The 26,575-nt window shown below is 51.3% G+C and overlaps 1 protein-coding gene across 1 annotated transcript; it reads left to right on the top strand.

Annotated features, from left to right (window-relative positions):
- eif3f (eukaryotic translation initiation factor 3, subunit F) lies at positions 1-22,876 on the top strand. The gene is made up of 8 exons (XM_072275525.1): positions 1-170; positions 5,535-5,605; positions 8,222-8,301; positions 10,418-10,555; positions 13,686-13,777; positions 14,088-14,224; positions 21,902-22,015; positions 22,679-22,876. The coding sequence occupies exons 1-8, from the start codon at positions 62-64 to the stop codon at positions 22,754-22,756; spliced, it is 819 nt and encodes a 272-aa protein (XP_072131626.1). The 5' UTR covers positions 1-61; the 3' UTR covers positions 22,757-22,876.
- The last annotated feature ends 3,699 nt before the right edge of the window (positions 22,877-26,575 follow it).

The following is a 26,575-nucleotide window of genomic DNA, read 5'->3' as shown; positions in this document are numbered from 1 at the left end:
TCAGCCGCTATCCCCGCCCCTTTCTCGGCGACGTCGGCGGCGGAAGAGGAGCACGCGAGCAATGGCGGCCGGGCCGACGGTGCGGATCCACCCGGTGGTTCTGTGCTCGATCGCCGACAGCAGTGAGCGGCGCAGCGAGGAGGCTCGGAGGGGCATCGGCACCCTGCTGGGTGAGGATGGGGGAAGGGGGTGCACAACACGCTGGGGGAACTCGGCAGGTCGGGCAGCATCAGTGGAAACGATCAGTCAACGTTTCGGGCCGGGACCCTTCGTCAGGACTGTAGGGGGAAGGGGCAGAAGCCCTATAGAGAAGGTGGGGAGAGGGTGGGAAGGAGAAAGCTGGTAGGTGCCAGGTGAAAAACCAGTAAGGGGAGAGATCAAGGGGTGAGGGAGGGGAAGCAGGGAGGTGAAGGAGGAGTAGGGGGAAGCACAGACACGAGGAAATCTGCAGATGCTGGAAATTCAAGCAACACACACAAAAGTTGCTGGTGAACGCAGCAGGTCAGGCAGCATCTGTAGGAAGAGGTACAGTCGACGTTTCAGGACGAGACCCTTCGTCAGGACTAACTGAAGGAAGAGTGAGTAAGAGATTTGAAAGTGGGAGGGGGAGGGGGAGATCCAAAATGATAGGAGAAGACAGGAGGGGGAGGGATGGAGCCAAGAGCTGGACAGGTGATTGGCAAAAGGGATACAGAGCTGGAGAAGAGAGAGGATCATGGGACGGGAAGCCTGGGGAGAGAGTGAGAAGGGGGGAGGGGAGCCCGGAGGGTGGAGAGCAGGCGAGGAGTTATAATGAGGGACAGAGAGAGAGAAAAGTAAAAAAAAAATATATTAAATAAATAAATAAATAACGGATGGGGTACGAGGGGGAGGTGGAGCATTAACGGAAGTTAGAGAAGTCAGTGTTCATGCCATCAGGTTGGAGGCTACCCAGACGGAATATAAGGTGTTGTTCCTCCAACCTGAGTGTGGCTTCATCTTGACAGTAGAGGAGGCCGTGGATAAACATATCAGAATTGGAATGGGACGTGGAATTAAACTGTGTGGTCACTGGGAGATCCTGCTTTCTCTAGTAGGTTTTCAGCGAAACAGTCTCCCAACCTGCGTCGGGTCTCGCCAATATATAGAAGGCCGCTCTGGGAGCACCGGACGCAGGAGATTACCCCAGTGTCACCTCACCTGGAAAGACTGTCTGGGGCCCTGAATGGTGGTGAGGGAGGAAATGTAAGGGCAGGTGTAGCACTTGTTCCGCTTACAAGGATGGAGTATGTCCATACATGCCCTCCTCTACTGCCATGATGAGGCCATACTCAGGTTGGAGGAGCAACACTTCATATACCGTCTGGGTAGTCACCAGCCCCTTGGTATGAACAGTGAATTCTCCAACTTCCGGTAATTCCCTCGTCCTCCCTTCCCCTATCCCTATTTCACTCTGCCCCCTCCCCCAGCTGCCTCTCACCTCCCTCATGGTTCCACCTCCTTCTACTACCCATTGTGCTTTCCCCTATTCCTTCAACTTTCCTGCCTATCACCTCCCTGCTTCCCCTCCCCTGCCCCCTGATCTTCCCCTTACTGGTTTTACACCTGGAACCTACCAGCCTTCTCCTTCCCACCCTCCCCCACCTTCTTTATAGGGCCTCTGCCCCTCCCCTCTTCAGTCCTGACGAAGGGTTCTGGCCTGAAATGTCAACTGATCGTTTCCATGGATGCTGCCCGACCTACTGAGTTCCTCCAGTGTGTTGCTGTGACCCCAGCATCTGCAGAGTACTTTGTGTTTAGGTGTGATATCCTGCTGGGTGAGGGAGTGCTTGCTGGACTGGCTGGGGGTGGGGTTGGTGAGAGAGAGGCATCCTGCCGGGTGAGAGAGTGCATGGTGGGGGGGTGGGGTGGTGTTCGGGGGAGGAGCAGGCCTTTGCTGTGTGAGAAGGTGCACCCCAGGGGGAGGGAGGGTGACTGGTAGTGTGCTGGGTGAGGGAGTGCCCCTGCGGGTGTGGGAATAAATGAAATCCACTTCTGGTTGCTTTGCTCACTTGGCCCAGCTCCCCTAGTAACCTCACACAATCCTCACCGCTGTCCGCTGATTTCTGTGTCAGCTACAAACTCAGGGCCCGTGCCACAGTCGTGCTTGTCTACGTGGTCAACGACAGTGGGCCCAGCGACACACCACGGGCCTCCGGGCGGAGAGCAGCGGCACTTGTGTCAGTGCTGACCCGATCTTCTGCCAGGTGCCATTTACCTGCACCGGGACCAGAGCCCTCCATCACCCCCCGCTCATCCACGTTCCTGTACAAACTCCTCTTAATCGTTGCGATTGGGCCTGCGTCCACCGCTTTCGCTGGCAGCTCATTCCACTCTCCTGAGTGAAGAAGGTCCCCTGAAAAATCTCCCCATTAACCCAGGACCTGTAGTTCCAGACTCGCCCAGCTGAGGGGAAAATGCCTGCGCCTGCGCCCACCCCATCTATACCCCTCATAAATTTGTATACCTCTGTAGAGTCTGCTCTCATTCTCCTGCGCTCTGGGGAACAAATAAAAATAATTACTCTACTGATCCCGATTGGGGAAATTCCTTCGTTACAGCAGCGGCATTTAAAAACACATGAAATGCCCTGCCAAACTCATGAGACTGAGGTGTGAGACACCCCCCAGCCCCCGTTTGTGTTGATGCTGCATGATTCACTACCCTGTCACAAATTAATGCCACGAAATTACAGATGATTAAAGGAATTATATTCATGAATCTTAACTGAACGGTTAGTGAAGAATAACAAAAAAAGGTCCCATTTTAATTAAGCAGTCCAATGTGCACAAGTTGGAGCTCATCTTGAACTTCTCTCTCACTCACGAGCTGGGCCCTCGGTTCACGAGAAAGCAAACACCTCCAGCGTCTTCTCTCTGCATCTCCTCTCGAACAAAAGCCCAAGACCAACCTTATTGTCCCTCACCAAGAAAACCTCCCGCTGATTGGACGGCACAAATTCCACATGACCCCTCATCTTCAACAATAACCCAAACAGGCTGAAAGCAGAGCAGCAGCACCTACAGAGCTGCTACATGAAATAACTTCAGTATAACACTAAAGATGTGAGTAAGACCATTACACACACTTAGCAGTGTGCAGGCTTAGCTAATAGTAAAATGTTAAGAATAAAAATGCACGCAGTAGTTTACCAATGTGCAATAATAATGTACATGCAACATAGACCATTGTACTATCATGTGTGTTCTCCTGTCACACATGATGAACTGTTGTATATGCTGATTGCATTTGGTCGGAAAGATATTCTCTAACGATCCTTGTGACGGAGGAGCTGACTGAGTCTGTTCGAAAGGGTGCTCTGCCGCTTGTTCATTCGGTCATGGAGAGGATGAGCCAGATTGTCCATAATGGATAACATTTTGTTTAGTGATCTCCTCTCCACCACTAACTCAAGATTCCTCACCTACTCAACTTTGTCCTTTCACTTGGAGCACAACACAACTCAGAACAGGCCATTCAGCCAGTGGTGCTGTGCTGAACTCATTAGACTGGTAATTAATTGGCTAACGAAACAGATCCCCTTCTGCATACACTGTGTCCATATCCTTGCATTCTCTGCTCAGTCAAGTGCCTGTCTGAAAACTATCGTGTCTGTGTCCATCACCACACTTGGCAGTGCGTTCCAGGTACCTACCACTCTCTCTGTTTAAATACAAAACAACTTGGCCTTGTGCGTCTCCTTTGAACGTACGCCCTCTGACCTTCATTTTGCATGCCCTCTGGTATTAGACATTCTAAACTGGGGGTGGGAAATGCCGTCTGTCTGCTCGGTCTGTGCCTCTCATGATCTGATAAACCTCTATTGGATCTCCCCTCAGACCCTTCCGCTCCGGAGGAAACAACCCAAGTTTGTCCCATCTCTCCTGTAGCAGATAACGTCTAATTCAGACAGCAGCCGGGTGAACCTCTTCAGCACCCTCTCAGCCTGATTAGTGTCTTATAAAGGCTCAGCATGATCTCTTTGCTTTTATGTTCTATTCCCATTGAAATAAGTGCCAACATTGCAATTGCCTTCTTTGCCACAAACTCAACCTGTACATTAATCCTCTGGGAGTCTTGTACGAGGACTCCCAAGTCCTTTTGCAACTCTGATGTTTGAGCCTTCTCCCCATGTAAATAATGGTCTGCACTATTGTTCCTTTTACCAAGATGTATTATCATACATTTCCCTACACTGTATTTCGTCTGACAATGCCCATTCTTCTAACTTGTCTAAGTCCAGCAGCAATCGCATTGCTTCCTCAGCACTGCCTACCTTTCCACCTATCTCTCAATCATTCACAAACCTTGTTACAAAGCCATTAATTCCATTATCCAAATCATTGACTAACAATGTGGAAAGCAGCAGTCTCAATACTGACCCCTGAGGAACACCACTAGTCACCGGTAGCCAACCAGAAAAGGCCCCCTTTATTCCCACTCACTGCCTCCTGCCTGTCAGCCATTCTGCTATCCATTGCCAGTATCTTTCCTGTAACGCCATAGGAATTTATCTTGCTAAGCAGCTTCATGTGTGGCACTTGATCACGTCTTCTGCAAATTCAAGTAAATGACGTCCACTGCCTCTCCTTTGTGCACCCTGCTTGTAACTCCCTTGTAAAACTCTTAACAGATTTATCAGGCGAGATTTCCCTTTACAGACTTTGACTTATCATTAGTTTCCAAGTACCTCGAAACCTCATCCTTAATAATACACCTTCCCAACCATGGAGGTTAGGCTAACTACTCTATAATTTCCTTTCTTTTGCCTTCCTTCCTTCTGAAAGAGTGGAGTGACATTTGCAATTTTCCAGTCCTCCGGGACCATGCCAGAATCAAGTGATTATTGAAAGATCGTGACCAGTGCATCCGCTATCTCTTCAGGACTCTGGGATGTAGCCCATCTGGTCCAGGGGACTTATCCACCTTTAGACCTTTGCATTTGCCTCACACCTTTTCCTTTGTAATATCAATGGTGCTCGCTCCTGCTCCCTGACACTCACGGACCACTGGCACATTTCTAGTGTCTTCCTCAGTGAAGGTAGATACAAAGTACCAATTAAGTTCATCTTCCATTTCTTTGTCCCCCATTACCACCTCAGCATTATTATTTCCAGTTGTCCAGTATCAACTCTCACCTCCCTTTTACTCTTTATCTAACTGGAAAAAAGACTTTTGGTATCCTGCTTTATATTATTGGCTAGTCTGCCCTCATATTTCATCTCTTCACTTGTAGCTTTTTAAATGCTCTGGCACCTCTCGTAGAGTAGTTCTGTCAGTAATTTGTGGTCTTTTTCCATGACGATATCAAACTTTACAGAACTTCAGTCACTGTATTGCAGCCAAAAGTGTTTGATGCTTGGAGTGGTGATCACGGGATTGGTGCTGAGGGGGATCTGGGGGTGTGGGTTGGGGGTGGCTAGGTGAGTGAAACCAGCGTTATTGTGGATAACACCGCGCACCCCCCCCCCCACCTGCTTCAGGAATGGCGACTCACTCCTGTCCTTCTCCTCCAGGCACAGTGGACAAGCAGACAGTCGAGATCACCAACTGCTTTTCTGTCCCCCACAATGAGTCAGAGGACGAGGTAAGGTGGCTGCCGTTGTGCCTTGGCGAGCTTGTTGCCCGGGGTGGGGGGTGGGGGGGGATGAGGTTGTCAAAGACAGGTTCATCGTCAGAAGCGCCAGTCCGTGCCGTAGTGATGGCCAGCCGCGTAACATCGGATAGATAGCAATCCCAGGAAAAGCAGAAATTAAACAGTGTCAACCCAGAACAGATCCTGGCAGAACACTGCTGGTTACCGTCTCCAGGCAGAACACATGCCGCCTGTTACCATGCCCTGCCTTCTGTGGGCAAGACCATTCCAAATGCACACAGCCAACTTTCCCTGGATTCCATCCCTCCTGCAGAAACTTTGTGAAACACCTTTACTGAAATCCATAGACACCACATCCACCACTCTAACTTCATCAATTTGATACACCTTTACAGAAATCCAGACACCACATCCACCACTCTAACTTCATCAATGTGAAACAGCTTTGCTGAAATCCATAGCCACCACATCCACCACTCTACCTTCATCAATGTGATTTGTGAAATGCTTTCAGCAAAAAGAAGTACAAGATGTTCTGCAACGGAATATCTCCGGATGAGATGTACCCCAGGCTACTGTGGAAGCGAGGGAGGAGATTGTCGAGCCTCTGGTCATGATCTTTGTATCTTCAATAGGGATAGGAGAAATACCGGAGAATTGAAGGGTTCCCTTGTTCAAGAAAGGGAGTAGAGGTAGCCCAGGAAATTATGGAGCTTTGAGTCTGACTTCAGTGGTGGGCAAGTCGGTGGAGAAGATCCTGAGAGGCAGGATTTATGAACATTTGGAGAGACATAATATGATTAGGAATAGTCAGCATGGCTTTGTCAAAGGCAGGTTGTGCCTTACAAATCTGATTGAATTGTCTGAGGATTTAACAAAACACATTGAAGGTAGAGCAGTAGATGTAGCGTATATGGATTTCAGCAAGGCATTTGATAGGGTACCCCATGCAAGGCTTACTGAGAAAGTAAGGAGGCATGGGATCCAAGGGGACATTGCTTTGTGGATCCAGAACTGGCTTGCCCACAGAAGGCAAAGAGTGGTTGTAGACAGGTCATATTCTGCATGGAGGTCGGTGACCAGCGGTCTGCCTCAGGGATCTGTTCTGGGACCCTTACTCTTCGTGATTTTTATAAATGACCTGGATGAGGAAGTGGAAGGATGGGTTAGTAAATTTGCTGATGACACAAAGGTTGAGGGTGTTATGGATAGTGTGGAGGGCTGTCAGAGGTTACAGCAGAACATTGATAGGATGCAAAACTGGGCTGAGAAGTGTCGGGTGGAGTCCAACCCAGTTTAGTCTGAAGTGGTTCATTTTGGTAGGTCAAATTTGAAGACAGAATATAATATTTATGGTAAAACTCTTGGCAGTGTGGAGGATCAGACGGATCTTGGGGTCTGTGTTCATAGGACACTCAAAGTTGCTGCGCATGTTGACAGTGTTGTTAAGAAGGCGTGTGGTGTATTGGTTTCATCAACCGTGGGATTGAGCTCAAGAGCCGTGAGGTAATGTGACAGCCGTATAAGACCTTGGTCAGACCTCACTTGGAGTACTGTGTTCAGTTCTGGTCACCTCACTACGGGAAGGATGTGGACACTATAGAGAGAGAGCAAGGATGTGGCCTGGATTGGGGAGCATACCTTATGAGAACAGGTTGAGTGAACTCGGCCTTTTCTCCTTGGAGCGACGGAGGATGAGAGGTGACCTGATAGAGGTGTACAAGATGATGAGAGGCATTGATTGTGTGGATAGGCAGAGGCTTTTTCCCAGGGCTGAAACGGTTATCATGAGAGGGCACAGTTTTAAGGCGCTTGGAAGTATGTACAGAGGGGATGTCAGAGGGAGATTTTTCACACAGAGAGTGGTGAGTGCGTAGAATGGGCTGCCGGCGACGGTGGTGGAGGTAGATGCAATAGGGTCTTTTAAGAGACTCCTGGACAGGTACGTGGAGCTCAGAAAGATAGAGGGCTATGTGGTAGGGAAATTCTAGGCAGTTTCTAGAGTAGGTTACATGGTCAGCACAACATTGTGGGCCGAATGGCCTGTAATGTGCTGTAGATTTCTATGTTCTATGTGTGGCCTCCACTGAGCTTGATCTCCAGATCATCCTAGCTGTCTGGGATTACCTGGAGAGACAGAAGCAGGCGGGCAAGGTCTGCAGACCGTTAGTGGGAAGTTCTCCAAGATGACTGGGACAACCTGCCAGCCAATTTTCTTATAAAACTGCATGACAGTGTACCTCAGAGAAGTGATGCAGTTTTAAAAGCAAAGCGTGGTCACACCAAATGTTGATTTGATTTAGGTTTTTTCATTGCTGCTTACTGCTCTTAATAGTAACTTTTTGATATTTAGGAACTTTTCATTAGTTTTGACAGCATCTTGGTTTTATCGAGTTTTTTTTTCACATTTGCCGCAGACTTCTGTGCAGTCTTGTGCGTCTATGGTAACAGACCTGAATCTGACCCTCACAGTGCTGAGGTGGAACAATACCGGAATTCAGGATGAAGGGCAAACTCTCACAGCGGAGACCCGTGCAGGTCGCGGGTCTCCGGAAACCCAAGGACGAACTGAGAAATGCTAACCCGTCTCTATCCTTCCGCCCCCAGGTGGCTGTCGACATGGAATTTGCTAAGAATATGTATGAACTGCATCGTAAAGTTGCTCCCAATGAAGTGATTGTCGGCTGGTGAGTGGAACACAACAGACTGAGGTGTTTGGTCTTGACCTCTGGCCCGATAAAGGCCCCTCTGATGTCTTTGTACATGTGTGTCCCTGAGGTTAGTGTCTAGATATCCCCCTGAGAGACATTGGCCAGTGTACAGATCTCCCCTGAGAGAGAGGGACTGAGAGACACCGGTCCGTGTACAGATATCCCCTGAGAGAGAGGGACTGAGAGACATCGGTCCGTGTACAGATATCCCCTGAGAGACATCAGTCTGTGTGCAGATATCCCCAGAGAGAGAGGGACTGAGAGACACTGGTCTGTGTACAGATATCCCCTGAGAGAGAGGGACTGAGAGACACCGGTCAGTGTACAGATATCTGCTGAGAGAGAGGGACTGAGAGATACCGGTCAGTGTACAGATATACCCCTGAGAGAGAGGGACAGAAAGACACCGGTCGGTATACAGATATCCCCTCTGAGAGAGAGGGATTGACAGACACCCGTCAGTATACAGACATCCCCAGAGAGAGAGGGACTGAGAGATACCAGTCAGTGTACAGATATCCCCCCTGAGAGAGAGGGACTAAGAGACACTGGTCCGTGTACAGGTATCCCCTGAGAGAGCAGGACTGTTATTCTCCGGTCACTGTACAGATATCCCCAGAGAGAGAGGGACTGCGAGACACTGGTCAGGGTACAGATATCTCCTGAGAGAGGGGGGGACTGAGAGACACCAGTCAGTGTACAGATCTCCCCTGAGAGAGAGGGACTGAGAGACACCGGTCAGTGTACAGATCTCCCCCTGAGAGAGAGGGACTGAGAGACACCGGTCAGTGTACAGATATCCCCAGAGAGAGAGGGACTGCGAGACACCGGTCAGGGTACAGATATCTCCTGAGAGAGAGGGACTGAGAGACACCAGTCAGCGTACAGATATCTCCTGAGAGAGAGGGACTGAGAGACACCGGTCAGTGTGCAGATATCCTCCTGAGAGACACCGGTCAGTGTACAGATATCCCCTGAGAGAGAGGGACTGAGAGACACTGGTCAGTGTACAGATATGCCCCTGTGAGAGAGGGACTGAGAGACACCGGTCAGTGTACAGATATCCGCTGAGAGAGAGGGACTGAGAGACACTGGTCAGTGTACAGATATCCCCTGAGAGAGAGGGATTGAGAGACACCGGTCAGTGTACAGATATCCCCAGAGAGAGAGGGACTGAGAGACACCAATCAGTGGACAGATATACCCCTGAGAGAGTGGGACTGAGAGACACCGGTCGGTATACAGATATCCCCTGTGAGAGAGAGGGATTGACAGACACCGGTCAGTATACAGATATCCCCAGAGAGAGAGGGACTGAGAGATACCGGTCTGTGTACAGATATCCTCAGAGAGACCTCAGAGAGAGAGGGACTGAGAGACACTGGTCTGTGTACAGATATCCCCTGAGAGAGAGGGACTGAGAGACACCGGTCAGTGTACAGATATCCCCAGAGAGAGAGGGACTGAGAGATACAGGTATGTGTACAGATATCCCCTGAGAGAGAGGGACTGAGAGACACCGGTCAGTGTACAGATATCCCCAGAGAGAGAGGGACTGAGAGATACCGGTATGTGTACATATATCCCCTGAGAGAGAGGGACTGAGAGACACCGGTCAGTGTACAGATATCCCCTGAGAGAGAGGGACTGAGAGACACTGGTCAGTGTACAGATATTCGCTGAGAGAGAGGGACTGAGAGACACCGGTCACTGTACAGATATCTGCTGAGAGAGGGACTGAGAGACACCGGTCAGTGTACAGATATTCGCTGAGAGAGAGGGACTGAGAGACACCGGTCAGTGTACAGATATCCCCTGAGAGAGGGTACTGAGAGATACTGGTCAGTATACAGATATACCCTGCATAGGTTATCAATCTGTGGTCTGTAGACCCTTCGATTAATGGTAGGGGTCCATGGGATATTACCGTTTGTGAACCTCGCCATGGTGGGAGAGGGACTGAGAGACAACAGTCAGTGTAGAGATGTCTCCCTGAGAGGACGGGACACCGGGTCGGTGTACAAGCTACGACTGGTCTCGGACACCCGGTCAGTGAACACTTTGGGCTGACGTGCCTTGTCTCCCGCTGCAGGTTCGCCACAGGACACGACATCACCGAACATTCGGTGCTAATCCACGAGTACTACAGCCGGGAGGCCCAGAACCCCGTGCACCTCACCGTCGACACCACACTGCTGAACGGCAGGATGAGCATCAAGGCCTACGTCAGGTAGGGACCGGGCCAGGCCGTCGTTGTCGGTTATCTCTGGGAAAAGCCCTCACTCGTTCCTCAGACACACTTTGCTCCCGCGTGCACAGGGATGGCAGCGTGGCCCCTGCCACCGAGCCGTTCTGAGGTTTGGACAGAGGGCGCGGTGGCACAGCGGTGAGTACAACAGTCTGCAGCGCGGGCGACCCAGGTTCAATTCCCACCACTGCCCGTCTGGATTTCGTGAGTTCTGTCCGGGCGAATGTGAACCTGTGTTGGCACCCCTCCGGGTGCTGTGGGTTCCTGCTCCAGGATGGTAGGTTAATTGGTCTTCTAAGTTGTCCTGTGTTTAGGCTGGGGTTACGAAGAAGATTCTTGCCCGAAACGTCAACTGTTTACTCTTTTCCATGGATGCAGCCTGGCCTGCTGAGTTCCTCCATCATTTTGTGTGTGTTGTTTTGGATTTCCAGCATCTGCAGACCTCCTCATGTTTAAATCAGGAGTTTCTGGGCTTACAGTTTCAGCATAAGGCATGGGAGCAGAACTGGGCCGTTTCCTGCTCCTCTGTTCCATCACGACTGATTCATCGCACCTCTCAACCCCATCCCCCCCCCCCGCAACCTTTGACAATGATCTTGCTTTCCTCCTTGGCCGTGGGAGTGAATCTGGAGGATTGGGGCTGTTGTGGCTAACGCAACGCTTCACAGTCCCAGCGACCCAGTCCCCTTCCCCGTCCCTGCCTGTGAGGAGTTTGTACGTTATCGCCGTCGCCGCCTGGGTTTCCAAACGCTCGGGAATCCTGTCCCCAAGAATCCTCTGCAGTAGTTTGCTCGCCACGAATGCGAGACTCACTGATCTATAATTCCTGACAACCTTTCTGGAACAACAGAACAGCATTTATATACTTTTAAAATTTTATTTTATTGCAGATACAGTGTGGAATAGGCCCTTTGAGGCAAACTGCCCAGCAACCCCCCCCGGGCTTCATCGAATCACGGTCCTGCTCCGGGTCAAATCCCACGACCCCTTCTCTCCTGCGCCTTCCCTCTTCACCTCCTCTCGAACAAAAGCCCCAGCCTCAGTGTCCCTCACCAGAGAATCCCCCCCTTAATTCGAGCATCCTAATTGGATGTCACAAATTCCACATCACCCCTCATCTTCAACAATAACCCAAACAGGCTGAAAGCTGAACAGACTGCTCTTAGAGCTGCCAAAATGAAATACATACAGCATAGCCGTGAAAAGTATGAACCAGGGCATTACAGAAGATTGGTAGAACACTGGCAAAGAATACAATGGACACGCATAAAATGCTGGAGGAACTCAGCAGGTTAGGTAGCATCTGTGGAAAAGAGTGAACAGTTGTCATTTCAGGCTGAGACCCTTCATCAGGACTGAAAAGAAAGAGGAGAAGTCAGAGTAAGAAGGTGGGGGGAAGTGGATGAAGATGTACAAGGTGGCGGGTGATAGGTGAAACCGGGAGGGGGGAGGGGTGGTTAAATGCTGGAAAGTTGACTGGTGAGAGAGATACAGGGCTGGAAAAGGGGGAATCTGACAGGAGAGGACAGAAGGCCATGGGAGAAAGAAAAGGGGGAGGAGCACCAGAGGGAGGTGATGGGCAGGGAAGGCGAGAAGGTGAGAGAGGGAAACAGGAGCAGTGAAAGAGAGGGGGTCAGTTACTGGATGTTTGAGAAATCGATGTTTATGGAGGCTACCCAGATGGAATATAAGGTGTTGGTCCTCCAGCCTGAGTGTGGCCTCATTGCAGTAGTAGAGGAGGCCACGGACTGACATAGGGTGGATGTGGAGAGGATGTTTCCTATGGTGACAGTATCCAAAACTAGAGGTCACAGCCTCAGAATTGAGGGGCTGTCTTTCAAAACAAGGGTAAGGAGTAATTCTTTTAGCCGGAGTAGTGAGTCTGTGGAATGCTCTGCCACAGACTGTGGCGGAGGCCAAGTCCGCGGTTATATTTAAGGTGGAAAGTTGATTGTTTCCCGATTGGTCAGGGCATCAAAGAATATGGTGTATGAGGTTGAGTGGGATCCGGGATCAGCCGTGTTGGAATGGCTGAATGGCCTCATTCTGCTCCCATGTCTTATGGACATGACGGAATGGGAAGTGGAATTGAAATGGGAGATCCTACTTTTTCTGGTGGACGGTGAAGCAGTCTCCCAATTTTCATTGGGTTTCTGATATACAGGAGGCCACACCAGGAGCACCGGGTACAGTAGATGGCCCAGAGAGACCCAGGGTGAAGTGTCAGCTCACTTGGAAGGACTGTTTGTGGCCCTGAATGGTGGTGAGGGAGGAGGTGCGGGGCAGGTGTGACACGGAGTGGAGTTGAACCTGGCCAAGTGTGGAGTGTTTGCGCCCGGGGTTGATTTGTTAGGAGCAGCAGAGGCCGGGGGGAAAGCTGGTCAGATGTTCGAGGGCCGTGGATAGACAAATTCTGCCCTGGGGCACTCAGAGTACCGTCTGGGGTTCCGGTTGCCCCGTCACAGGATGGACCTGGTGCCCCTGGAGGAGGTGCGGGAGAGATTCACGACACTGCCTGAGTTAGAGAGCGCGGGCCGTACGGAGAGCGTGGACAAAGTTGGGTTGTTTCCCGCGGAGGCTGGGGAGAGACCTCACCCACGTTGCTAAGATTATGAGACGTGTGGAGTGGACAGCGGCTGTCTCGTTCTCAGGGTTGAAATGCCTAACAGCAGAAGGCTGTGTTTAAGTTGAAAGGGGAAGGTGTGTGTGTGTGTGTGTGTGTGTGTGTGTCTGTGTCTGTGTCTGTGTGTGTGTGTGTATGTGTGTGTGTGTCTGTTTTTTTTAAGGGCAGAGTCTGCTGCCGGCGGTGGGGGTAGTGGAGGCAGGTACGATAGAGGCGTTTGAGGGGCTGTTAGACACATGAGGGTGTGCAGGGAGTGGAGGGACAGGGGCACTGGGTAGGCAGATGGGCATTCAATGACTGGTTTCAGGAGACCAGTACAGCATTGTGGGCCGAAGGGCCAGATCTCGGTTCATTGAGAAGGAACAGGCAGGAAGTGAGGGAGGCGGACTGGGAGGGTGGGGTGTGAGAGGGAGCGATTGGCAGGGGTGTGGGAGCTCGGGCCAGTGACTGGCACTCATCATCATCTTCCCCCACCCCCACTGTTGACAGTGCGCCTCTGGGTGTTCCTGGGAAGACCATGGGGGTGATGTTCACCCCCCTCACCGTCAATTACGTCTACTATGACACCGAGAGGATTGGAGGTAGGGAGATGACCCCAGTAATCATACCACTCCTGACCCCTCCATCCCTCCCCGTCACCCCTCCCTCTCCCTGTCACCCCTTCCTTCCTGTCAACCCCCTTGCCCTATCACCCCCTTCCTCACTGTCAGCCCCTCTCTCTCCCCGTTGCCTGTCACCCCTCCTCTCCCCATCGCCCCCTTCCTCACCGTCAGCCGCTCCCTCTCTCCCTCCACCCCCTACTTTCAGTCCCTGTTTCATCCCACTCCCCTCCCTCTCTGTCTGGTTCTGACCTGCTCTCTCTCTCTCTCTCCCCCACCCCGCCCCTCGCAGTGGACCTGATCCAGAAGACGAGGAACAGCCCTTCTCGCACCGTCAGCCTCTCCACCGAGCTGGAGCAGGTGGGCACCTCGGCCGCCCGTATTCAGGACATGCTCAGCACTGTGCTGCAGTACGCCGAGGAGGTGCTGGTGAGTGTCTCCACCCCCTCTTCCACCCCTCACCACCCTCCACCACCGCAGTCTCCGGAGCCGTGGGGAGGGCGGTGGGGAGACGGGCCAGTGTGTGTGTGTCTGGGGGGGGGGGTTTGCCATTGGAGAGGTGCTCCGCGTGATCCTGTCGGAAGTGTGGAGAGAGGGTGATCTGGATCCGTGTCTGTGACCCTTGTGGGTGGGGACGGGGAGGGTGTGAAATTGCGGGGCTGGTGGGAGGACTGTGGGTGGGGGTGCAGATCTGGCAGAAGGGTACCGAAGCATTCGGGCTCTCACGACCAGACTGTGCAACGGTTTCTTCCCCCGAAGCCATCAGACTCCTCAATACCCTGAGCCTGGACTGACATCTACATCATTTATTATTACATTGTAATTTGTCCCCTACTGTGCCTATTGTCTTGTGTATTATTTATTGTACTGCCCTGTGTTGTTTTGTGCACTTTCTGTAGTCCTGTGCAGGTCTGTAGTCTAGTGCAGTCTTTGTGTTGTTTTACGTAGTCTGGTGCAGTTTTTGTGTTGTTTTATGTAGTCTGGTGTAGTTTTGTGTTTTATGTAGTCTGGTGTAGTTTTTATGTCGTTCTCCATAGATTGGTGTAGTTTTGTGCTGTCTCACTCAGTCTAGTGTAGTTTTGTGTTGATTCATGTAGCACCATGGTCCTGGAGGAGCGTTGTTTCGTTTTTACTATGTACTCGTGCTGTATCAGCAGTTTATGGTTGAAAGGACAATAAACTCGACTTGATCGGAAGTTTGACCCTGTTTCACTGTCCCCTGTGGGAGCAACTTTGGTCTGGGTACCAGACTTGCTCCTTCTCCTGAGCAGCCTCCGCTCTCTCCCGTCAGCGCCGGACCTTGAATCTCCCTCCGGAGAGAGTCACACTGTGTGGAAGCAGACCCCTTCGGCCCAGCCCGTCCGTGCTAGCTGTGCTGGCCCGGCAACCCAGCCCCTGAATCTCTCCTTACCCAGATTGCTCCTAAACGTCGCTAATGTGCCCGTCCCAACCGCAATTTCTGCCAAAGGGGCACAGCCTGTGCCCAAGGAAGCTGCCTCTGATGTCCCCTATGAAAGGTCTCACTCCTGACCCCCAACCTCTGCCCTCGTCAGACACAGGCTTATCATCGCCGGCATTGGTTGTGAAACCTGTCGTTCGGTGACAGCAGGACAGTGCAAACACGCGAGGGTCCGCTGGTTCCTGTAAACCCCCCCCCCCCTTGCAGGTAGTGATGAGAAGGGGGCGTGTCCTGGAGACCCCGCCTCCCGGTGACATTATCGATGGCGGGGCTGTTCCCGTGATGGAGTTGGCACACCCTGCGACCTTCTGCAGCCCCTCGCCCCCAAAAAAGTACTGTCCTCTCCCCCCACCCCTCCCCCATTCGTCTCACAATGACACGGACATGGCTGCACAACCAAGACCACCATCAGAGTCAGTTTTACCATCAGTCACACAGGTCACGCAATGGTCTTTTTCTTGCATCATCAGGACAGTGCAATACATAGAGTCAGGGCAGTACTGTGCAGGAATCTTGGGCTCCTTAGCTTAACGTCCAAGGATGCACGTTGCATCGAAAAGACAGGCAGAACCCTGGACCAGACGATGAGCACCCCAGGGTTCTGAAAGAGGTGGCTGAAGCAATTGCAGGGGGCATTAGGAATGATCTTTCAAGACTCAGCAGATTCCAGATTGGTCCCGGAGGATTGTTAAATTGCAAATGTCACTCCACTCTTCAAGAAGGGAGAGAGGCAGAAGGAAGGAAATTATATGCTTAATTAGTCTGACCTCGGTGGTTGGGAAGGTGTTGGAGTTGATTGTTAAAAGGATGTGGTTTCGGAGTATTTGGAGGCACTGATAAAATAGGCCACAGTCAGCATGGTGGAGGAGCAGGTAGTTTTGAGGAAGTAGAGAGGCTACGGAAGGACTTAAAGAGATTAGGAGAATGGGCAAAATATTCCCAGATGTAATACAGTGTTGGGAAGTGTATGGTCATGCACTTTGGTAGAAGGAATGAAAGTGTAGACTTATTTTCTAAACCGAGAGGAAATTCAAAAATCGGAAGTGCAAAGTATGGAGACTAGCTGTGTGCACGCTGCAGTCTCGATCCGGGGTATCAGCAGTTGCCCCTCCACCCTCCGTCATCCTGACTGTGACGCCCAAAACTGGAGGCTGCTATCCCTGGTGATACTGCTGTCCACCGCTGACCCCTCCTTGCGACCGGTGCGTGATCTCCCGGCCCTCCGCCCTCCACAAACACCTCCTTGCTCTTACTGAGCCTTCAGTGAGGCCTGGTGCTGTGTTCTGCCTCGCCCCGCTGTTCACCCTCCGCCTTTCCCAAAGCGAGGGCCTGCATCCCTCTGGCCTTCTCGGTTCCTCACTGGGATCCGGTAGGATGAATCACAGAAGGAAAAAATGGGTGGCACTGAAGGTTGTCATGGGTTACAGCAGCTTAGTGGGAGAGTGGTAGTAGGTGGGTGGACTCTCTGACTGGAGGCCTGAGACTTGTGGAGTGCTGCAGGGAATCGGTGCTGGATATCTGTTGTTGCTGGTCATCAACGATCTGGATGATAATGTGGTTAACTGGAGCGGCAGATTGGTGGATGACACCCAGATTGGGGACATCGTGGAGAGCGAGGGAGACGATAAGAGTTGTAGCAACATCTGGGCCAGCTGTAAAGATGGCTGATGGGATTTAATACAGACAAGTGTGAGGTTTTGCACTTTGGGAGGACAAACGAGTGCGGTTCTTACACAGTGAATGGTAGGGCACTGAGGAGTGTGGTGGAACCAAAGGATCTGGGAATACAGATCCATAATTCCATGAAAGTAGTGTCAAAAGTAGATAGTGTTCTAAAGAGAGCTTTTGGGATGTTGGCCTTCATAAATCAAGGTATTGACTGTAGGAGTTCGGATGTTGGTGTTTTATAAAACATTGAGGCTGAATTTTGAGTGTTGTGTGTCGTTCTGGTCACCTACTGACAGGAAAGTTTTCAAAGGTACATTTAATGTCAGAGAAATGCATACAGTATACAGCCTGAAATTCTTTCTCTTCACAACCATCCACGAAAACAGAGGAGTGCCCCAAAGAGTGAACGGCAGTTAAATGTTAGAACCCCAAAGTCCCCCAGCTCCCTCCTCCCATGCATAAGCAGCGGCAAAGCGACGGCCCCCTCCCCCACCAGCAAAGAGGCATCAGCACCCCGCCCCCTCCACCGAGCACTCAAGCAAAGCAACAGCAAAGGCGAGGGCTTGCAGTACTGCAAGGACTACTGGTTCACCCAGTAATCCGACAGGCCACAGGCTCTCTCTCCCTGATACTGGGAAAAAGAGTTGTCCCCATTTCACAGCAAGCAGGGAGACATAAAACAAGCAACTCGCTGGTTTTCGATGTTATGAGTCCATTGCGGTGCTGTTTCCAAACTCGGGCTTCCGGGCACGCTGCCTGCTGCTTCCATCTCCCACAACACACTGATTCCCTGCAGGGGCACCGACCTCCAGTCTGCCCGCCTCCTGAGGCATGAAATCCCGAAACCCCAAAGGTGAGCTGCTCTTCTAGGCCGTGTCCTTGGCATGTGGAATAACAGCCAGTGGTGAAACCCGGACAGCAGGTCCCATTCCTGCAAAGAATCAAAGTCGGTGTGTAACTCCAGGTCAGGGTCTTCAAAAGAACCCTGAAAGGGAAAAATAGAGATATTAAAGATGGAAATAAAGTTGTTTTCGAAGATGCAAGCAAAGGGGTCACCGTTGTTCCTAAGCTCCACCCCCTTTCGGTGAGACTGAAAGGGCGCAAAAGAAATTTGCAAGTTTGTTGCCGGGACGTGGAAGCCGTGCGGTATTGGGTCAGGATGAATAGTTTGGACTTTATTCATTCTCTGCAGCGTAGGAGAATGAGGGGGCAATAGTGCAGCGTTGTACAAAGCTGTGCGGGGGACAGGTAGGGTGAATGCTCGCAGGTGTTTCTCCCTCAGGTTGGGTGAGTCTCGAACTGGAGGTCGTGGGTTAAGGCTGAGGGGTGAAGCATTGAAAGGGAACGTGAGGTGGGAGGGGGGCAACTTGTTCACTCAGAGGATGGGGCAATTTGCCGACAGCACTGGTGGGTGTGGACTCAGTGGTAACACCGAGGAGGAGTTGGGATAGGTACACGGATGGGAGAGGTTTGGAGGGATATGGTGGGCAGGGCCTGGCAGAAGGTCAGGTTGGCACGGATAGATGGGCCGAAGGGCTTGCTTCTGTACTGCAGTGTACTTCCCACTGTTGGACCTGGAGATGCTATTGTCCAGAAGGGTTTCTGGAAGTCAAATGGGGCACAAATCTCATTGCAGCTTGTTTATTCGAAGCTCATAACCTAAGAGGTAGCAGTGAATCAGGTAACGGGTAACCGGCAGCAGGTAACAAAAACACACTAATTACCTGGTAACTAGTTAAAATCTTAAGATGTAGGAGCAGAATTAGGCCGTTTGGCCTATCCAGTCTGCTCCGAAATTGCACCATGGCTGATCCAATTTCCTTCTCAGCCCCAGTCTCCTGCCTTCTCCCCATATCCCTTCATGCCCCGACCAGTCGAGAATCTATCAACCTCTGCCTTAAATAAACCCAACGACTTGGCCTCCACGACCGCCTGTGGCAACAAATTCCACAGATTCACCATACTCTGGCTAAAGAAATTCCTCCTCATCTCTGTTCTACATGGACATCCCTCTATTGTCACAACCCTGGCTGTGCCCTCCGGTCCTAAACAACTCCTCCCCCCCCCCCCCCACCCCCCACCACCATAGGAAGTGTCCTCTCCGTATCGAGGCCTTTCACCATTCAATAGGTTTCAATGATATCCCCTCACTCTTCTGGACTCCAGAGAGTACAGGCCCCGAGCCATCAACTGGTCCTCGTATGACACGCCATTCAATCCTGGAAACACTCTCGTCAGCCTCCTTCCAACCCTCTCCAACGTCAGCATGTCCTTCCTTAACTCACAGTACTCCAAGTGAGGCCCCACCAGTGCCTTAGAAAGCCTGAACGTTACATCACAGACAAGGAGACAGCCTGCAGACGCTGGAAATCCAGAGCCCCGCACACAGGATGCTGGAGGAACTCGGCAGGCCAGGCAGTGTCTGTGGAAAAGAGTGAACAGTTGTCATTTCAGGTCGCCTGCGGAAGGGCTTCGGCCCGAAACGTCGACGGTGCTTTTTTTTTACACAGATGCTGCCTGGCCTGCTGAGTTCGTGCAGCATTTTGAGTGTGTGTTGCTCAACGTTAAATCCTTGCCTTTATGTGCTGCTATCTGGTAAGAAGGAAAGGAAGGAGAGGAGAGGAACGGTGAACCTGCCAGTTCACTGGCAAGCAGAGATTCTGCAAGTCCAGTGTAAAACAGATACACTATGCCAAAGGAACTCTGCAGGTCAGGCAGCAGCTATGGAAGGGAAGAAGCAGCAGGTTTTGGCCCGGGACCCCTCACCAGGATTAAGAGGCTGCTGAGCGAACTCCAGGTGGCTCTGGATGAAGGGGTGTGACCCCGGACCAGGCTGTCGGGACACAAGCCGGGCTCCGATCAGCCCTGGCCAGTGGCCTTGTGTCCCAGTGGCGTCTTGGAGTGTATCTCGCCGACAGGGGGCCTTGCCTTGTGCTCGACCTTCATTCAGAAAACCAGCTCAAAACGATGTGGATAAAGGAAATTCTTTTGATAAGATCAGTTTGCGAGACGACGACAACAGCTTTAATTTACTCAGTCTATCAGGACGCGAGTTTACAGACACAAAATACAGGAGCAGCTCTACTGCAAGTCCACTGAACGTTCACAAGCAGGCGATCACACAACAATACCAGCCAGCATAGAGAAAGTTCAGCTACAAGAAAAACGACAATTTAGACCCCAGTCCAGCAACCTCCCTGTCTGCTGTGTCACCAATCTTAACCTGGAGCAGTACCGCACAGTACAGGCCCTTCAGCCCATAATGTTGTGCCAGCCCTTTAACCTACCCTTAAGATCAATCCAAGCCTTCCCCTCCTACATAGATTTTTTTTGAAATCATGGACGTGTCTACCTAAGAGTGTTTTAAACATATTTGACTCTGCCTCCACCCCTGGCAGTGGATTCCATGCAGCCACCACTCTCTGTGCAAAGAACTTGCCTCTGACATCCACACTACGCTTAAAATTAAGCCCCCTCGTATTAGCCATTTGCACCCTGAGGGAAAAAGGTCTCTGGCTCCCCCCCGGACCTAAGCCCCTTTTCATCTTGTACACCTCTATCGTCGCCGCTCGTCCTCCTTCGCTCCAAGGAGGAAAGCTCTAACTCAGTCAAACTATCTTCGTAAAACAAACAAATGACAAATGACCTGACTTGGTCCAACCAAGCAGAGTCCACTGCCAAGAAGGCCCACCAGCGCCTTTACTTCCTGAGAAAGCTAAAGAAATTTGGCCTGTCCCCTAAAACCCTCACTAATTTTTGTAGATGCAGCGTAGAAAGCATTCTTCTAGGGAGCATCACAACCTGGTATGGAAGTTGTCCTGTCCAAGACCGAAAGAAGCTGCAGAAGATCGTGAACACAGCCCAGCACATCACACAAACCAATCTTCCGTCCTTGGACTCACTTTACACCGCACGCTGTCAGAGCAGTGCTGCCAGGATAATCAAGGACACGACCCACCCAGCCAACACACTTTTCGTCCCTCTTCCCTCCAGGAGAAGGCTCAGGAGCTTGAAGACTCGTATGGCCAGATTTGGGAACAGCTTCTTTCCAACTGTGATAAGACTGCTGAACAGATCCTGACCCGGATCTGGGCCGTACCCTCCAAATATCCGGACCTGCATCTCTGGTTTTTTTTGCACCACCTTACTTTCCCTTTTCTATTTTCTATTTATGATTTATAATTTGTATTTTTTTACTATATTTACTATCGATTTATACTCCAGGGAGGGGGAAGCGCAAAATCAAATATCGCTGTGATGATTGTACGCTCTGGTATTAATTGTTTGGTGACGGTAAAGTAAGAGAAAATCTGCAGGTGCTGGAAATCGCAGTTACACACATACAAGATGCTGGAGGAACTCAGCAGGCCAGGCAGCATCTGTGGAAAAGAGCCAATGTGTTTCAGTCAGAAAAGTTCACTGTTTACACTTTTCCATAGATGCTGCCTGGCCTGCTGAGTTCCTCCAGCATTTTGTGCATGTGTGTGCGTGTGTTACTGTCTTCATAAGACATGCTCTCTAATCCAGGCAGCATCCTGGTAAACCTCCTCTGCACCGTCCCTAAAGCCGTCACATGCTTCTTTCAGTGAGGCGACCAGAAGTGTAGGCAATACGCCAAGTGTGGTCCAGCCGGGGATTTACAAGAGCTGCAATGCTCGTGCATGGCCTGGCATTCTGCACCAGCCTCCCAGGTTGACCGGTGCTCCCGGGGTTCTGCACCCCGCACTTCTCCGTGGTGTCCGGGCACTGTGGCAAGAGGAGACCGTGGGGACGTGGGCCGCTGTCCCGGTCACGAGGGCGAACGGAGCTGGGGTGGGGCGGGTGCCAGCTCCCATGGGTGGGGTGGGAGGATGGCAGGGAGTGCGGTGGGAGGGGTGGGGCATCTCCGGCTCAGTCGGAGTGGGAAGGGGCGAAGGGTAGGCGGTCTCCAGATTTGCCCGCCGTGCTCACCGCTTCTGTCCCTCCCTCCCCCCACGCAGTCAGGCAAAGTCACCCCCGATAACTCGGTGGGGCGGTTCCTGATCGACCTGGTGAACAAGGTGCCCAAGATCTCGGCCCAGGACTTCGAGACGATGCTCAACAGCAACATCAACGTGAGTCTCCTCCCGCCACGTGCTTTGGCGGGCCCAAAATGTGGGAGGGGGGTAACAGGGCGTGGGGGAGGGGGAGGGACACAGGCCGGGATCGAGTTGAGGGGGCTCGGTGGTGTGCGGACAAGGTCGTAGGAGTGGATCACCGACGGGTTCACATTGAGGAGTCTGGCCGTGAGGCACTGGCTCCCTGGTTGCCAGTCGCAGGCTGGAGGCCGTCCTCAGGGGTTTGGGGGGGGGGTGGTTCCGGTGGCTTATTCATGGAATAACAGGTGCCCAAGTGGGAATTTGACCCAGGAATCCACTCAAAGGGACTTGGGGTAACAGGTCACTGGCAGCGAGACAGCACCTCAGCGTAGAGCTTCGGGGATCCGGATGTTGTGTCAGGCTGGACTGTGACCCAAGGGTTCGCAGAATAACAGAAAACCAGGAGTGAGTTACAGGGTGGGATCAAATTGAGAGTTTCTGGGTTTATATTCAGAGTAACAAACACCCGGGGCTGAATTACAGCCAGGCATCTGATTCAGGAGTTTGGGCTGTTTGTGTGTAGAGCAACAGGTCCAAGGAGAGAGATACAGGCTGTGGTCTCGGTGGGCAGGGTTCTCACCACATCTGGATCTGAGTTCTGTGTGATGTGACAAATTCTCTCTCCCTCTCTCTGGGCAGGACCTGCTGATGGTGACGTATCTGTCCAACTTGACCCAGGCACAGATCTCCCTGAACGAGAAGCTGGTGGCCCTGTGATCGGCTGCAGCCACTTACTGAGCCAGACCTCGCCCGTTGTGTCAGATGGTCAACAAGCCCCTTCCCCCTCCGGACCCTCACCCCCCACCCACCCATGCTATTAAATTGTTCTGTATGGAAGCTCGGGCTGATGTCTGACTGCTTGCTGTGCGTGAACCTCCAGGAGTATGGGGGGCGGTGGAGATCCAATGGGCTTGAAAGCAGCTCACTCTCCCCGTGGGGTGAGGGCTTGGGTGGCGTGTCTCCTCGCTGTGCTGTCGCTGGGTTTGAGGAGATGGGGGTCAAGGGTTGGCGGTTCAAATCCTGCCGACAATTCTGTTGCCGCTGAGCCAGGGGCCATCATGGCTGCCTCATCAACACTGTCTCACTCGTCTTGAGAAGGGATGGTTGGAATTGGTTCATTATTGTTGATGTGTGCCGAGATACAGTGACAATCTTGTCTTGTATATCGTTCGCACAGATCACATCACTTCACAGTGTATTGAGGTAGCACGAGGTCAAACAATAACAGAATTGGAATTGGTTTATCATCGTCAGATGTACCGAGATACTGTGACAATCTTGTATATCATTCACACAGATCGTCATTATCAGAATCAGGTTCAGTATCACCGGCATATTTTGTGAGATTTATCGTTACGCGGCAGCAGTACTTTGGAATAATAGTACATAGGAATAAACACACACACACACACACATATATATATATATATATATATACCACACATATTAAAAGCTAACTTAAATAGTCCAAAAACTGTAGTCAGGTAGTGTTCACAGGTTCAATGTCTGTTCAGAAATCAGGTGGCGGGGGGAAAAGTCTGTTCCTGAATCGATGTGTGTGCGCCTTCGGGCTCCTGTACCTCCTTCCTGATGATAGCGATAGCAATGAGAAGAGGGTGTGTCCTGGGTGGTGGGGGTCCTGACTGATGGATACCATCTTTTTGAGGCATCACTCCTTGAAGATGCCCTGGATGCCGGGGAGGCTCGTGCCCGTGACAGAGCTGACTGAGTTCACAACTTTCTGCGGCCTATGTTGATCTGTGTCATGCCTCCACCCCCATAGCAGAGTGTAATGCAGCCAGATTGAATGCACTCTGTAGAAATTTGCAGTTGTCTCTGGTGACATACAAAATCTTCTCAAATCCAAATGAAATATAGTCACTATTGTGCCGCCTTTGTACGAGGAGTGATTGATAAGTTTGTGGTCTAAGGTAGACGGAGTCAAATTTAGAAAACCTAGCACATCTATTTTTCAACATCATCCTCTCCTACGTTTACACACTTAGTCCAGCGGTTGTGGAGCATGTGGATCTTAGACCTCCAGAAAGTGTCCACAGCAGGGGTGATTGATAGGTTCGTGGCCTAAGGTAGAAGGAGATGAGTTAAACAACAGGAAATCTGCAGATGCTGGAAATTCAAGCAACACACAAAAGTTGCTGGTGAACGCAGTAGGCCAGGCAGCATCTCTAGGAAGAGGTACAGTCGACGTTTCAGGCTGAGACCCTTCGTCAGGACTAACTGAAAGAAATCCTGCTCTCAGGATGAGGCTTTTCATTCTAGGACGAGGGAGATGTCCTCCTTTTTTAAAGAAAGGGGCTTCCCTTCCTCCACCATCAACTCTGCTCTTAAACGCACCTCCCCCATTTCACATACATCTGCTCTCACTCCATCCTCCCGCCACCCCACTAGGAATAGGGTTCCCCTGGTCCTCACCTACCACCCCACCAGCCTCCTGGTCCAACATATTATTCTCCGTAACTTCTGCCACCTCCAACGGGATCCCACCACTAAGCACATCTTTCCCTCCCCCGCCCCCTGCTTTCCACAGGGATCGCTCCCTACACAACCCCCTTGTCCATTCGTCCCCCCCATCCCTCCCCACTGATCTCCCTCCTGGCACTTATCCGTGTAAGCGGAACAAGTGCTACACATGCCCTTACACTTCCTCCCTTACCACCATTCAGGGCCCCAAACAGTCCTTCCAGGTGAGGCAACACTTCACCTGTGAGTCGGCTGGGGTGATATACTGCGTCCGGTGCTCCCGGCCTTTTATATATTGGCGAGACCCGACGCAGACTGGGAGACCGCTTTGCTGAACACCTACACTCTGTCCGCCAGAGAAAGCAGGATCTCCCAGTGGCCACACAGTTTAATTCCACATCCCATTCCCATTCTGACATGTCTATCCACGGCTTCCTCTACTGTAAAGATGAAGCCACACTCAGGTTGGAGGAACAACACCTTATATTCCATCTGGGTAGTCTCCAACCGGATGGCATGAACATTGACTTCTCAAACTTCCGCTAATGCCTCACCTCCCCCTTGTACCCCATCTGTTATTTATTTTTATACACACATTCTTTCTCTCACTCTCCTTTTTCTCCCTCTGTCCCTCTGAATATACCTCTTGCCCATTCTCTGGGTCCCCCCCCCCCCCGTCTTTCTTCCCGGACCTCCTGTCCCATGATCCTCTCGTATCCCTTTTGCCTATCACCTGTCCAGCTCTTGGCTCCATCCCTCCCCCTCCTGTCTTCTCCTATCATTTTGGATCTCCCCCTCCCCCTCCAACTTTCAAATCTCTTACTCACTCTTCCTTCAGTTAGTCCTGACGAAGGGTCTCGGCCCGAAACGTCGACTGTACCTCTTCCTAGAGATGCTGCCTGACCTGCTGCGTTCACCAGCAACTTTGAGGAGATGAGTTATACAGCTCTAGTTACATGCACATACTGTTCAACTCTGAACGATTATGCAGAAAGTTTGAGATTAATGACTCATTGTCTCCGTCTACCTTGGGTCACGAACTTATCAATCACCCCAGATGAGTTATTAACTTAAAGCTTTCTGCATAATCACTCAAAGAGTTGAACTGCATGTGCATGTAACGAGAGCTGTATAACTTATCTCCTTCCACCTAAGGCCATGAACCTATCAATCACCTCTGCTGTGGACACTTTCTGGAGGTCCAAGATCTGTATGCTCCACGACCGCTGGACTAAGTGTGTAAATGTAGGAGGGGACTATTGAAAAATAAATGCGCTAGGTTTTCTAAATTTGACTTCTTCTACCTTAGGCCACGAATGTATCAATCACCCCTCATAGCTGCATTGATATGTTGGGCTTGATAGATCTTCAGAGATGCTGACACCCAGGAACTTGAAACTGTTCACCCTTTCCTCTTCTGATCCCGCTGTGAGGACTGCTCTGTGTTCCCTCGTTCTGAAGTCTGCAATCCTTTGGTCTTTCTGACGTTGAGTGCAAGGTTGTTGCTGTGGCACCACTCAACCAGCTGATCTATCTTGCTCCTGTGCGCCTTTTCTTCACCGTCCGAAATTCTGCCAACAGTACGTGTGTCATCAGCAAATCTACAGATGGCATTTCAGTTGTGTTGTATCACCGGTGTGTGTGAGGTTTTCAGGCCCAGATTTTGCAGCTCTTTGATCAGACTCTCAGTATTAAACACTGAGCTGTATGTAGTCCAGTAAGCAGCAGCCCGACATTACACAGTACATCAAGGTACAAGATGAAACAGTAATAGATTGCAGAATGAAGTGTAACAGCTGCAGAATAAAGTTCCGTGCAGGCAGGCAATAAGGTGCAGAACAAGCTTAATTATGAGCTCAGGACTCCATCGTGACCGCCTGATAACAGCGGGATAGAGGCTGCTGTTGAGCCTGATGGTATAATCCTTCAGGCTTTTGTATCTTCTGTCTGATGAGAGAGAGATGTCCGGGGTAGGTGGAGTGTTCGATTATACCGCTGTTTTACCGAGGCAGTGGGAAGTGAAGACTCTCTCCACGGAGGGGAGGCTGGTTTCCG

Source organism: Mobula birostris, chromosome 13 (assembly GCF_030028105.1).
Source record: "Mobula birostris isolate sMobBir1 chromosome 13, sMobBir1.hap1, whole genome shotgun sequence".
NCBI lineage: Eukaryota > Metazoa > Chordata > Chondrichthyes > Myliobatiformes > Myliobatidae > Mobula > Mobula birostris.
This window is presented reverse-complemented; position numbering and strand designations above follow the sequence as displayed.

What these genes read in the sequence shown, in the direction of transcription:
- eif3f (XM_072275525.1), top strand. Translation starts at nt 62, where the DNA reads ATGGCGGCCGGGCCGACGGTGCGGATCCACCCGGTGGTTCTGTGCTCG. An exon ending in TGACACCGAGAGGATTGGAG is followed by an intron (nt 13,778 to 14,087) that starts GTAGGGAGATGA and finishes CGCCCCTCGCAG; the next exon opens with TGGACCTGATCCAGAAGACG. An exon ending in TGCTCAACAGCAACATCAAC is followed by an intron (nt 22,016 to 22,678) that starts GTGAGTCTCCTC and finishes CTCTCTGGGCAG; the next exon opens with GACCTGCTGATGGTGACGTA.